The 12,593-nt window shown below is 42.7% G+C and overlaps 1 protein-coding gene across 6 annotated transcripts in view; it reads left to right on the top strand.

The window, feature by feature from the left end:
• Positions 1-9,490, top strand: part of nlgn3a (neuroligin 3a) — an 89,269-nt gene extending 79,779 nt beyond the window's left edge. For all 6 annotated transcript variants that reach the window (XM_029512167.1, XM_029512172.1, XM_029512168.1 and 3 more), the window contains one exon: positions 8,632-9,490. In XM_029512167.1, coding sequence (XP_029368027.1) covers positions 8,632-9,490 — 859 coding nt within the window. The remainder of the gene's footprint in view (positions 1-8,631) is intronic.
• The last annotated feature ends 3,103 nt before the right edge of the window (positions 9,491-12,593 follow it).

Here is a 12,593-nt window from a genome sequence, read left to right as displayed (position 1 = left end):
CCGAAAACCTCAAACATACTGAACCTGAGGAAGATTAAATGTTCATGCAGAATGTCTGCTGTGCTGTTTGTGCTTGGCTGGCTGTTTGGGCTGAGTATGTCTGCATGGGTGTCTGCCTTCCCATTTACTTTTGTGTGCTGCTCCTGTTCGTGTGTGCATTTGGCTGGAAATACTATCAATGCTCTATTATGCCAAGGTCCAAAAGACAGAGACTTATCAGTGAGGCATATCAAACTCTTGCCCTCAGCAGTATCGATTCCCTCAGCCTGGACACAGTCAATCACACATGGTCTGGGTGACTCCCGCTCTCCACCATGCTCAATTTTACCCTTCCCCTCACCCACCCACACATTTTGTATGACTACTAGTAATCATTTCTAACAACCAAAATTCAATTTGACAATCCCTGTTACCAAAGAGGTATTGATCCCATCCTATATGGGATGCGGTCGGAAATCTCCCTTTGTTTTGTTATCTGACTCTACATCATCCCTCATCCAATCAGGTGGCATTTACATCCAGTCTGGCTGATATGATGGGCCCCCGGCCTCCTCCCGTGCTAAATCCTTGAACTGCTAATGGCAGATGAACTGATGTTGGCTTTTTTGGCTCCTCAAGGAAGACACTGATGGATGGTGACAACCCTCTCTATCTTATCTATAAACCACTTCATTGGCCATGGGCAGTGATCTTATGTCACCCTTGTTACCCTTGAATGGAGTGGAAGTAACTGATAATTATCTTTCATCATATATCAGTTTTGTAGATTTTTTTTGTAGATTTCCACATCCCCGTTTGTTTGTGATTTGAAGCTGAGCAGTGTGAGGGTGAGAACTAGTTCTAAAGCCATATTCTCTGTGTTATGCGTAGTATAGACCCTATAGTGTGTTGCCTTGGGGTAATTCCATACCAGGTGGGATTATAGGTGGACCACAATTAGGCACTCGGATGGCAAAAAGCCTGGGATCAGATCCCAGGATAGTAAGAAATTCAGTTGGCTGGTCCAAAAGATAATTTTACTCCAGCTTACTTCCTAAACTCGTCAGGCGGGGGGTTGTAGCTGGGAGTTATTTCCCATAGATTCTTAAGTCCATCCTCCTAATTCAGACCACACTAGGGGATAAAGTTCTCTCCTCCAACACCGCCCAACGCAGTCTGGCTGTAGAGAACATCCTTTTAATTAAGACCCAGTTGTATTGCCTTTGCCTTCCTGGCCCGTCCAACAGCCATCTTCCTTATATCTGTAAAGCAGCTCTCGCTAACTTTCCAGATGTTCGGAATGAACTGACCCAGATTGCACTTTCTGCCTCTGACTCTAAATCGGTTGTAGAATCGCAGATGACCCGATGTTGAGACACTTGGGCTACATGTTAACAGTGTGTATCATAGCAGCACCCTCCACCCCACCCAAAATGTCTTCCTGTCCCTGGCTCTCATGTGTCATCTTTACCAGGCAAATCCCTGCCCATGCACTTTTTTTCTCCATCAGTGTCAGTGAAGCATAAAAGCATACAGAGAATGCACGCTGCCAAATCTTCTTAGCATGTGTGCATGCACATGTGTATGTGTTTGTGAGTGTGATTGTAAGATTGTGTGTTTACACTATGAGGCTGTTCTTTCCTGAGAGTTAGTGATATTTCATAGGCAGGGGATTTACTCAGCTCTGAGTTATTTTTCTGGCTGCAACATTTGTTTTACTATTGAAAGGCAAAATTGGCTTGGATTATACTGCCACAACAACTTCAGCACATTGCCTCCAAAACTTTTGCTACAAGTCCACATACTGCGACTTCTACACTGTCTCAAACACAAATGCAAGCACAGCACCACAGCTATACATGGGAAGAAAAAAAAAAAAACACATGCAGAGCACTTCAAAGGAGACAAAATGATGAAAAGCCCAGAAAAGATCAATCATTATATATCGTTAGTGCTATAAATATGTTGGTCCATCATGGTGCTTCTTGGTTTTTTCCCCACTGCTGGCTAGTGCTCATTTCCCCTGTTCTGCGTGTGAGCTGTGCCTCATGCTGTGCAGGGCCTTGCTAGGTAGTTAAAGAGCAGAGCGCTGTCATGTGCTGAAAATTTTTTCTCCCGTTATTCACCTCTGTCGCTCCTCCATCCTTTCCTGGCTCATTATTCCATACAAAAAAATAAGAAAGGCTGCTCATGCATAACATTCTCAACATTGGCTAAAATACGCAGTATTGATTGCTTTGTCTTTGGTGACAATTACTGCCAACCAAATAAATGTGGATGGACGAAACAACAGTGTGTCTATAGTGAATTTCAATGACCCAAGCTTTGATTTACAACCACACCAGGTGATTTTTTTCCTTTTCTTCTTGCTTGTCAGTCGAACACCCTTCCTCTATGGAGTCAATGACAAGTATACATCAACTCTTTCTCCCATCTGACCTCAATCACACGCTGTTTCAGCCCTTTTCTTTCCCCAGCTGTATAGTAGTTACATCACTCATGTCTGACCCCCCCACCCTCCTCTGTCCTTTCGCCAGATTATTCCCTGCTCCCTTTAGCTTCCTTCATTAGGGCCAACCCTGACCTGCACCAATAGTCGCTGAATGCTCGACACTGCAGAATAGCATGGCCCAAACAGCCACCTACCTACTCCATTAAATAGGCACTCACTTGATAGGAGATTTGTAGCCAATATCCTGATTTGCATGAGAGAAGGTAAGGAAGTGGTTTGGCTTGTTAAGGGGCCTGGATGCCATTGATCAGTGTCCATGCCATGCACTGAATGTAAAGAGGAAGTCGGCAGGGGGAGAAGATGAGGAGTGAGCAGATGAACACCTGTGCATCCATAAGTAAGTGCTTTTCAGATTATAACTTATAACTAGGATAAAGTCTGAAGAGATTATTAATGTTAAATAACAAAAATTGGAAATTCAGAAGATGCTAAAAGAGTTAAAAGAGAGAGAAAGTAAAAGTGTTGGATTAGACTGCAGGTGTTTTGTTTGCTGCCACACAGCTGATCAAACAAATCAATAGCATTGTTACGCTGAATAGTCAATTTGAACCTGAGTGCAGGCTCAACGCGGAGAGGCAGGATGCAGGATAAATCCAAAAACTAGAGGTTTTTTTCCTAGCCAAGCAAGATGACAAAAAGGCAAATGTGCAAAGGTCAAACATAGGAACAGGCCAAAACTTGAGGCCATAGTTTAAGCTTGCTGAGCAGACTAGTTACTACAAGGATCTGACAAGGAATGAACAGCAGAGCAGAGCTTAGATGGAGGCTCCAGATGATGGCTGAACTGTTCCAGCTGGAGTGTCTACTTTAGTCTAGTTTAGCCAAGTGAACTTAAGGCTGCCATTAAATATAGCCCTCTGTCCCAGCATGCAGCCGCATGAAGGGTAAAAGAGCGCAGCCTGACAGTTTGACCACTCAGTGCTGAACTTGCCACCTACATGACTTTGCGAAAAAGTCTGCAAACCAAATTGGATTGAGTTTATTTATTTAAAAATGTAAAGGTTGTACGGAATCTTCTATTTGACTGAAAATTGCAATTTAGCTGCTTACTTTTTGTTACCTGGTAAGTAGATAAACCACTGAAGGGGATGAATTTGTTACAGAAGAGTGACAATTTAAAAAAATATATATATAAAAAGATTTAACTTTGCATATTTTGGCAGCTTAGCAAAATGAACATCAGTGGATCACAGAATTAATCCATGTACCCCATTTTATATTGAGAAACTATACTCAGCTGAGGATTCGGAGACCTTGAGTGTAGTGAAAATAGATTCTTGTCTTCTGCCTTAGGGCACCTAATCGTGTCTTTTCAGATTTGGTGATGGCAAGGTCTATGATCATTCAAGCGCTTCAAATTACATCAGGATGAAAAGGGGAAGGAGGTACATGGGAAATGAAAAAAGGAAAGAAAATGATATTCATTCTACCCCCTTATCTACCTTATACATCGGTGCTTGCAGATAGGGCTTGGAATAGGTAATGAGCTCAGTCTCGTTCTGCCACATGTGGGCAGAGCTGAGAGTCGGGTCTGTCACGTAGAAGGCTCGGCATCTTATAGAAGAAGGGCTGTCTAACACTTGAGAGAAGGCTCTCCTTTTTTCTTTTTTCTTTTTTGGGATTAATTCAGTCTGGAGTGGTTTGTTGTCATCATAGCCATACGGGATGTACAGCTTTGTGAAATGTGCCGTGTCTTGTGCTCAAGTGCTGCACTTGTGCAACCCCAGAGGTCATTCCACAATGTTGTGTCACAAATCCAAACACACACTCCCAGACACACAAGCACACAAAAACCAGAGATGAAACACCACTCCCAGTCAATCACGGACACAAACACGCAGGAGCACTTAAACACGCATGGCAGGCCAAGGTTTGCAGGGGTCAGTGGGTCATCATGAGAGGAGGGAGGGACCGTGGAAGAGATGAAGGCGATGGTTTATGGTACCACAGCCATATGAACACATCAGAGGGAAACTGAAAGGCCATTAAAACGCCTGCTTTTATGGGTGTAATAATCCCTCTCCTCTGCCTGGGAGTCCAGCCACAGCTCCAATGACCATCCGGATTAAGTGGGAAGTCTGACAGGAGGCAGGCTATCAGCTAATGCAGGGGAGCTCTGAGAGCCCAACAGGACCACAAACATCAGTAATGCCAGAGCTGTTCATACAAGTCACCACTACAGAGCTGAACACATACTGGGAGCACAGTAGGGAAGTATCCTGTTCAGGGTTAATTCACCGGGCTGTCATAATATTTGAACTAGAAATGACATAAAAAGCTCAAGGTTTGAGTGTCAGCTTTAATTTGAGGTGTAGTCAAAATGTTTTTATTGTCCTGCCAACCCCCGCCCTTCATTTCAGCAACCGCAAAGTTTTCTGACAGGTTGAGATAATGTTCAATGAGTGTTTTCCTTTTCCTTTCTGGTGAATTCTGAGGGCATTTTTCCATCAAGATCAGCAGAATGATATCTTATCATCACATTTCACTTTTCTGCCTATTTCATTCTTACCATTCGTTTATTTTATTTTTTTTTAGTAGTCAGTTGCCAGTAAATTGGTTCACATACAAACAACGCACAAAGCACAAAGCCAAAAGAAAATACTTCTGTTCACAACTTCTTTGAAAATATGACGTTCTGGATAGTAAAGTTTATTTATTTAACATCTACAAAGGCTGAGAGGATTATTATTTTTTGATTTTTTGTATGAGTTTTTAAGACCAGCCTGTGCCTAAATCCATGCTACATATTGATTTAATACAGTATTAATGCAAACTAGTCATTATTGTATATACGACACAAAAATATTTAAAATTACACCATATTATGAGGCATCTTGTCAATCAAAATTTAGATTTTCACAGCATCAAAAGACAGCTCACATTTGGTGTGGGCGGGGTCACCCGTCCATCACAGGGCCAACCCACAGAGACCAACAACCACTCACACCTACAGACAATTTAGAATCATCATTTAACCCAAGCACGCTGTTTTTGGACGGTGGGAGGAAACCCTTGCAGATACAGGGAGAACATGCCAGCCCAGGAAACAAACCCACAACCTCCTTACTTGGGGGGGGGGGGGGCAACAGAGCTAACCACTATGCCACTGGGCTGCCCGAGTGAGATACAAAAACAGAAAACCATTGCAAATACTCTAGCAGATGGCAGATGGCAGACTTGAGCAAGATTTCTGTTTAAATGGTCATTTTTGTGTTTTGTATTATGTGATTCAGCGAAGTAAATTGTTAGAAGATGATGTGTGATTTTCGTTGGTTCATATAGATGAGCATGTTGTTTTCTTGGTTTTGTTGTTGTTGTTTTGTTTTTTTGTATGAATTTTCCAGCCTCTATTCATTTGTCTCCTTTAATTACACTTATATTTTTCTACGGGCATTAAAAAGCTGTGTGGAACAATATGTAGTTTGGCATGTGACTGTGATAGACCGTTTACTTTGCCACTGTGTCTTATTTAGTTCATTCTCATTTAAGGAGAGGACAAAATAAAAGTTCTTTTTAAAGTTTTCAACAAAAAGCACATCATGACGTCAGTCTGCAGTATTCATTATATGCCTATTGTACTGGATTAGACTGTGTTATACAGTGAACCACTTGTAACTGAGATGGTCACCCGCAGAAAACGCACAAACACAATTTTTACACTGCGCAAAGCACAGAAGAACAGCACTCAGGAAACATTACAAAGAGGATCTGACTGCATTTCATCACACAGCACCCAGCGAAGCTTCAGTACAAATAGAGCGGTGTAACCTAGTAGCCCTTACCACACAGAAGAACAGAAACGAACTCAGTTCACTCCCTCTCTGACTCTTCAGCTCAAGGCAGGACTTCAAAGGAGAAAGCAGCCCAAAGTTGAGCAGTGGTGGTAGAAATTGTTCAAAGGAATGTAGCCTGTTTACTATTGACTTTGCAACAATTACCCAAGCATATGTGTGTGTAATTAGATAAGGCAGCCAGTTGTTCTCTAATGCGGCAAATCAAATTAACTAAAGATGCCACATTGATTTCTTGTGTTCCCTAAATTATTCATCTTCACTTGCACTGAACCAGCCAGCCACCAAAGAGCTTTTATAACTCCTGTGCACCATCATTCTCTAACTGCCGGCACATGCCGATTGTTTTGCAAGATCGATCTCAGTATCTATTCAATATTTTGGCAATCACGTATCACCCTTAAGGCAGAACCTTGGCAGCACGTTGGCCATGACTGGAATTCCAATTAAGAGAAATGACTCCACCTTCATCATTGCTGTCACGTGTCTGTATGTACTGTATGTATGTGTGTGAGAAGAGCAGAGGGGGTGGGGCCGGGTGGGTGCATGTGACGGACTGTGCTGTGAGTATTCATGAAGCGCCGACAGAGGCTGTAGACAACCACGTCTCGAGCTGCTTCATTGACGTCCTGTTCTCTGGTATGTTGCACACGGGGAGATCAATATGACCTTACCTCCACCACCCACTCCTTTGAAACTTAATTACTGATATTCAGCTACAAAGTCATCATAGTCTGGCTGTCAATATTCATTGGGGATCATTACGGGCCTAATAAAAGAGGTTATTTACGGGCGGCTATGCTGACACCAGCCCAGGTCCAGGGATTCAGCTCCAGTCATCTCAATTTGCTTTACCTCTCTCGCTCTCTCGCTCTATCTCCTTGTCCCTCTCTCTTCCTCTCTCACCTCTCCCAGAAGCACTGACCTGAAAAAGAAAAATTGACAGCAGAGAAACGAACAGGAGAGAGGATGGAGGGTGAATTCTTCTGGCATGGCTTTTAATTCTCTTGCCTCTGTTTGGAGGTTTTTCAGTCTGCGCCAAAAAACACTGTAGCAGCCATATCCCTAAATCCCCAACTAAATTTGAACTTTCCACACTACTGACATTGCAATCAGACTCGCACAGGGATATTTCATGACATTTAGAGAAATGTCGTGCAGATCATTCCTTCATTGCACCAACACAGCTTTAACTCCTCCGTTCAATTATTATGTTTCAAGGGCAGCAGCGCTATTCTTCAGGTTTTACTAAAAGAATTCATTTCATCAGTCCCAACGGCAACACAACAGTCCATACAACTCCCACTCCTGGAATTGGATAGCAACAGTGCTGCATGAAGTTGTGTGATTGTGGGAGATTGCTGTATGTTAATTTGTTCAATAAATCAATAGCTTCACTGTAATTGAAATGGTTGGCTATCTGGTGGTGAAGCAGTGTGGCAAATACTGAAAAGTGGAACAGTGAACTCTATAGATCAAAAGAGGCACTGCATCAGTTGTCACAATCTCTCCCTCTCTCTCTCTCTCTCTCTCTCTCTCTCTCTCTCTCTCGCTCTCTCTCTCTCTCTCTCTCTCTCTCTCTCGCTCTCTCAGTCACTCTCACTCATCCCTTTTGTCTCTCACTCACACGCACACGTGCACACAAAGCTCTACTGAACCCTTTTAGTGTCTTGATTAATAAGGTCCACTTTACATCAGTACACTGGATGCCAATGCACACTGTGCTGCCTTCCCTGAGCAATTAGCAGTGGGGCTCCACCAGCATTGGATTATCAACAACAAGATGCCTCCTGATGCAAGCCCTAAAGCCTGCTGACTTATTCATATGTGTTTATTTTAAAAGCCTCTGCCCTGGTTTTGTGGGTGGGCTGCATCAGAAGTGAAATAAGAACATCTGGGGAGGGCTGGCGGTGGTTGGGGGGTAATGAGACAGACAGACACGTGAGGTGGCTGAGAGGGGAGAGGGACTGCGTCCTGCCGCAATGAGGTCTAGAGATAGAAATAAGAATGTGAGTTAAGTGAAGTGTGTTGGGAAAATAAATAGCAGAAATCAGTCAGTTGATGCAGCCACAGAAAGTGTGATACATAGCACACCTGGATCAATTATTAACTGCAGTCTGTTGGTTGTTGTTGTGGGTTTGTGCATTTGCTGTTGCAGGTTTCGACGAGCAAGATAAAAAAAATTCCCTAATAGTGGCAGAACTCTATAAGCTGCGACTGAAACTGTTATGTTTTCTTTTTAGTATTTGTATGTGCATCCTATTTTCAAATGATTGCTGGAGCATGAATACTTGAATGAACTCTAAAGCTTATTCAACACTATCATGTCTGTATTTTTGCTGTCTCTAGGGATCCCAACAAACCAGTTCCTCAAGACACCAAGTTCATCCACACCAAGGCCAATCGCTTTGAGGAGGTGGCCTGGTCCAAGTACAACCCTCAGGATCAGCTGTACCTTCACATCGGACTGAAGCCACGTGTGCGCGACCACTACCGTGCCACCAAAGTGGCCTTCTGGAAACACCTAGTGCCCCACCTTTACAACCTCCATGACATGTTCCACTACACCTCCACAACCACCAAAGTGCCCCCACCGGAAACCACGCAGAACACCCTGTCAACTAAGAGGCCCAACGGGAAAACCTCCTGGCCATTTAACACCAAGAGGCCTCCTATGTCCCCAGCCTACAACAGCGAGGACAAAGACTCTTGGAGCGAGGATGAGGAGAGGGGTCCACTGGTGGTGGAGAATCCACGGGATTATTCCACGGAGCTCAGCGTCACCATTGCTGTTGGAGCCTCGCTGCTGTTCCTCAACGTGTTGGCCTTTGCGGCACTCTACTACCGCAAAGACAAGCGACGGCAGGACTCTAGCCACGGACAGCCCAGCCCACAGCGCCAGACCACTTCCAATGACATTGGCCACCACGCGCCCGAGGAGGAGATCATGTCGCTGCAGATGAACCAGACGCACCACGAGTGCGAGGCAGGGAACAGCAACGAGGGGGCACTTCGCTTGGCCTCGCTCCCCGACTACACGCTTACTTTGCGGCGCTCTCCAGACGACATCCCCCTCATGACACCAAACACCATAACCATGATCCCCAATTCCCTGGTGGGCATGCCCAACCTGCACCCCTACAACACCTTCACAACTGGCTTCAACTCCACCGGCCTGCCACACTCCCACTCAACCACCCGCGTATAGCTTTAAGGAAGCCAGGGGCAGCCGGCGCAAGTGGGAAGGCTGAAGGGAGGGGTGGCAGTGGTGGCAGAGGAGGAGCAGGAGGATAAACGAAAGGAGGAGAGGATTGTGTTTTATAAATATCCCAGGGAGGGGGAGGGCTGCGAGCGGGAGGGGAAGGGCAGGAGTCGGATTAAAACGTGAAGAGATTTAACTAGACTTTTACAACGAGGAGAGTTGCAGAGAGCTCTCAATGGATGTCAAGTTGTGCAGAGCTGCCAAAATCAAACTGCTTCCCTTCTCCTGATCAGGGGAAGGGGTCTTTCTGCAGTGTTTTTTTCTAAAATAATCATTTTAAAAGCCTTTTTAAGCAAACTGAGGAGATACCAACACCATTTTTTCCTGAATTCATAACAAAAAACAAAGAAAAGTGCTTTTTATTTCCCATCCCTTTCTCCTGCGGGAGACACATCTAGAACAATGGCCTCTACGTCAATATTTGCTAAATGTTTTTAATTGCTTCTCTGTTTTGTTTTATTTTTCAATGCCTTACAAAGCTTGTTCTTTTTTGTCATTATTTCTATTCCCTGAGACTATTCCAAGTGGAGTGTGTTACAAGCAGATGAGACTCAGAGATGAGAGACTGAATTCAGGATGGGAACCGAGAGGATATGCAGATGTAGAAATTTTAAACCCATTTTGGGCGACTGTTTCTTTTTTTTTCTTTTGCTTTCTGTTGCATACCAACACAACAACAGCTTCACAAATGGTGTTATCTTTTTCTTTTTTTCTCTTTTTTTCTTTTTTTAGGTCATACAGAAATTATTTGTCTGGGACAGCTCTTGCTGGGAGATGAGAAGGCAGAGATAAATACTATGTTACTGTGATTGTTTCGTTAAGAAAAAAAGTGCATCTTTTACAACCAATTTATCTGTTAAGCTATCTGATATTATCTCCACAAAGTGTGCACGTACACATGCTGCTTAGAGGACTTGTGGGTTTGTGTGCATGTGAAAGTGATTTCTCTCTCTTTGCGTGCAAGTGTAGTTCAGAGGCTGAGATAGAGGAAGAGACACGTGGTCGGAGATGCAAAAGAAATGGGTGAGTGAGTCTGTTTGTGTGTCTGAGAGAGGATGTGTGTGTGTGTGTGTGTGTGTGTGTGTGTGTGTGTGTCCGTGCACCTGGTTTGTTTTTGTTTCTCAGTTTTATTTTGGTTTTTGTAGGTTGTATAATATGTTTTTATTTTGGCGGGGGTGGGGGGTTGGGGGGCTGAATATTTTCTCATATTGTTGATTTTGGTTCTCCACCAGTAGTGTTTCTGCTGCGTCTCTGGGTGTCTGTCTTTGCGAAATAGCACTTTTGTTATTTTCAAAGTTATATATGTCTAATTTTGCTTAAAGATTACAGAATAAATCTATTATTTTATGTGTAAGAGAAAAAAAATAGCTAAAGATTCAACAGAACTAACTGACATGATTCCATTGACTTTGTAAGAGTTCCTCTACAAAAGCAGACAGTGGCCTGTTTGCACTGAATAAACCTACATTCAGTGCACACTTGTATTTCTTTGAATATATACATATAAATATGGGCATACATACATATATGTATAGGGCTTCTATGGAGATATCGCTTCAACTTACAAAAAAATTGAAATACTGTTCAGACTGAAAAGCACCGACACAAATAATTTCAGTGTATTGTTGTTGTCATTTGAAACATCCCAAGCCAAGACAGTTCTAGATGTCTTTGTAAGAGCTCTATATGTATATTTATGTATAAAATATTTAATATTTATTTATGTATACCAGATGCATACATGCTGATTGTGCCATGTGCCAAATTAAAACTGTAAAAAATGAAGAATATAAAGTTTCACTAAACTTTCTTTTCTCTCTTAATCAAAGTTCTTTTCCTCCCTTTTATGACTTTTTATTATTTTCATTTTGAATGAGTCAAAGAAGAAATATACTTGCAGCTAGTGCGAGTCTCCCCCCAGGACTTCCTCTTTGCTTCCTCTTTCCTCCTCTTCTCTCTCTCCTTTTCTCGAGCTGAAACCTTTGAGAAAAACAGGCTAACATCTTGGGGCCTATCGTGCATAACTCCAGATTTCACTGTAATTCATGCAAAGTAGTGCTGCAGCAATGGGAGATTGTGAAAAGATTGCCTTGATGTACTCACATTGAATCATATCATATGTTATTCTCCTGGAGAAATGGGAGTTATTGATTCTGCAAGTAAAACTGACAATTTTCATTAAATGTCTTTCCACAGCGCGGAGTGCTTTCTGCATTAAAAGCGAGTGCAGTAATGCAACCTGACCAGTGATCCTACATCAGTGTTGCAATTCTTAGACATTTCATGCACATAGACCTCAACATTTTTATGAAGTATCCCATTACAACTTCCCCTGGTATTTAATGATTGGAGCTGCAGCAGAGCGAGAAGCACATTCTGGTCAGCTCATCACTGATTCTGCCACTGGCAGGAAGAGAGAGGAGGTTATTTGAGGGAAATTGCTTGGAGACTGATCTATATGAGTCATCTTGTTTTTGCCCATTCTGCCTTATATGAGGCTCACCTAATCAGCCACTGTCTTCGGCTGTGGCACTGAAGAAACAAGCAGTTGGCTTCTACCTGGAATATACAAACAGAAACATTTAATAATGTTTCTGTGTTCGAGCCTATGTAAGGAGTAGACTGTTCACATAGTCAGATTTGTCTCAGTAGCAATAATATCAGCATCACCTTGTGTTCAGACATTAGTGGTACTTTGATGAGCAAAGACATATTTAATAGTCTTTTTTGAGCCCCTTTTATTGGAATGTGTTCTTAAAAGGTTGCATTACCCAAATGACTTACCAGAGCCACAACAACAATTTTCTGTTCGATGCCACAATAGACCCACCTATTGTGGCATCGAACAGAAAATTGTAGTTTAGAAAACACTTGCTACCATCTAAGTATATTAGAAGTGAGTGGAATTTGAATTATGGAGCTCAGAGCACTGAAATACATCACAAAATATGTAAAAATATTGTTGCTACTCTCATTGACTCAGGAGATATAATTACAGGAAGATCAGTGGATCATTCACAATAACTATGTTTCAGAAACAACATATAAC

The sequence above is a fragment of the Echeneis naucrates genome, chromosome 10 (genome assembly GCF_900963305.1).
Source record: "Echeneis naucrates chromosome 10, fEcheNa1.1, whole genome shotgun sequence".
In the NCBI taxonomy this organism is placed as follows: domain Eukaryota; kingdom Metazoa; phylum Chordata; class Actinopteri; order Carangiformes; family Echeneidae; genus Echeneis; species Echeneis naucrates.
The sequence above is the reverse complement of the archived record's forward strand: the minus strand, read 5'-3'. Positions and strand labels throughout refer to the sequence as shown.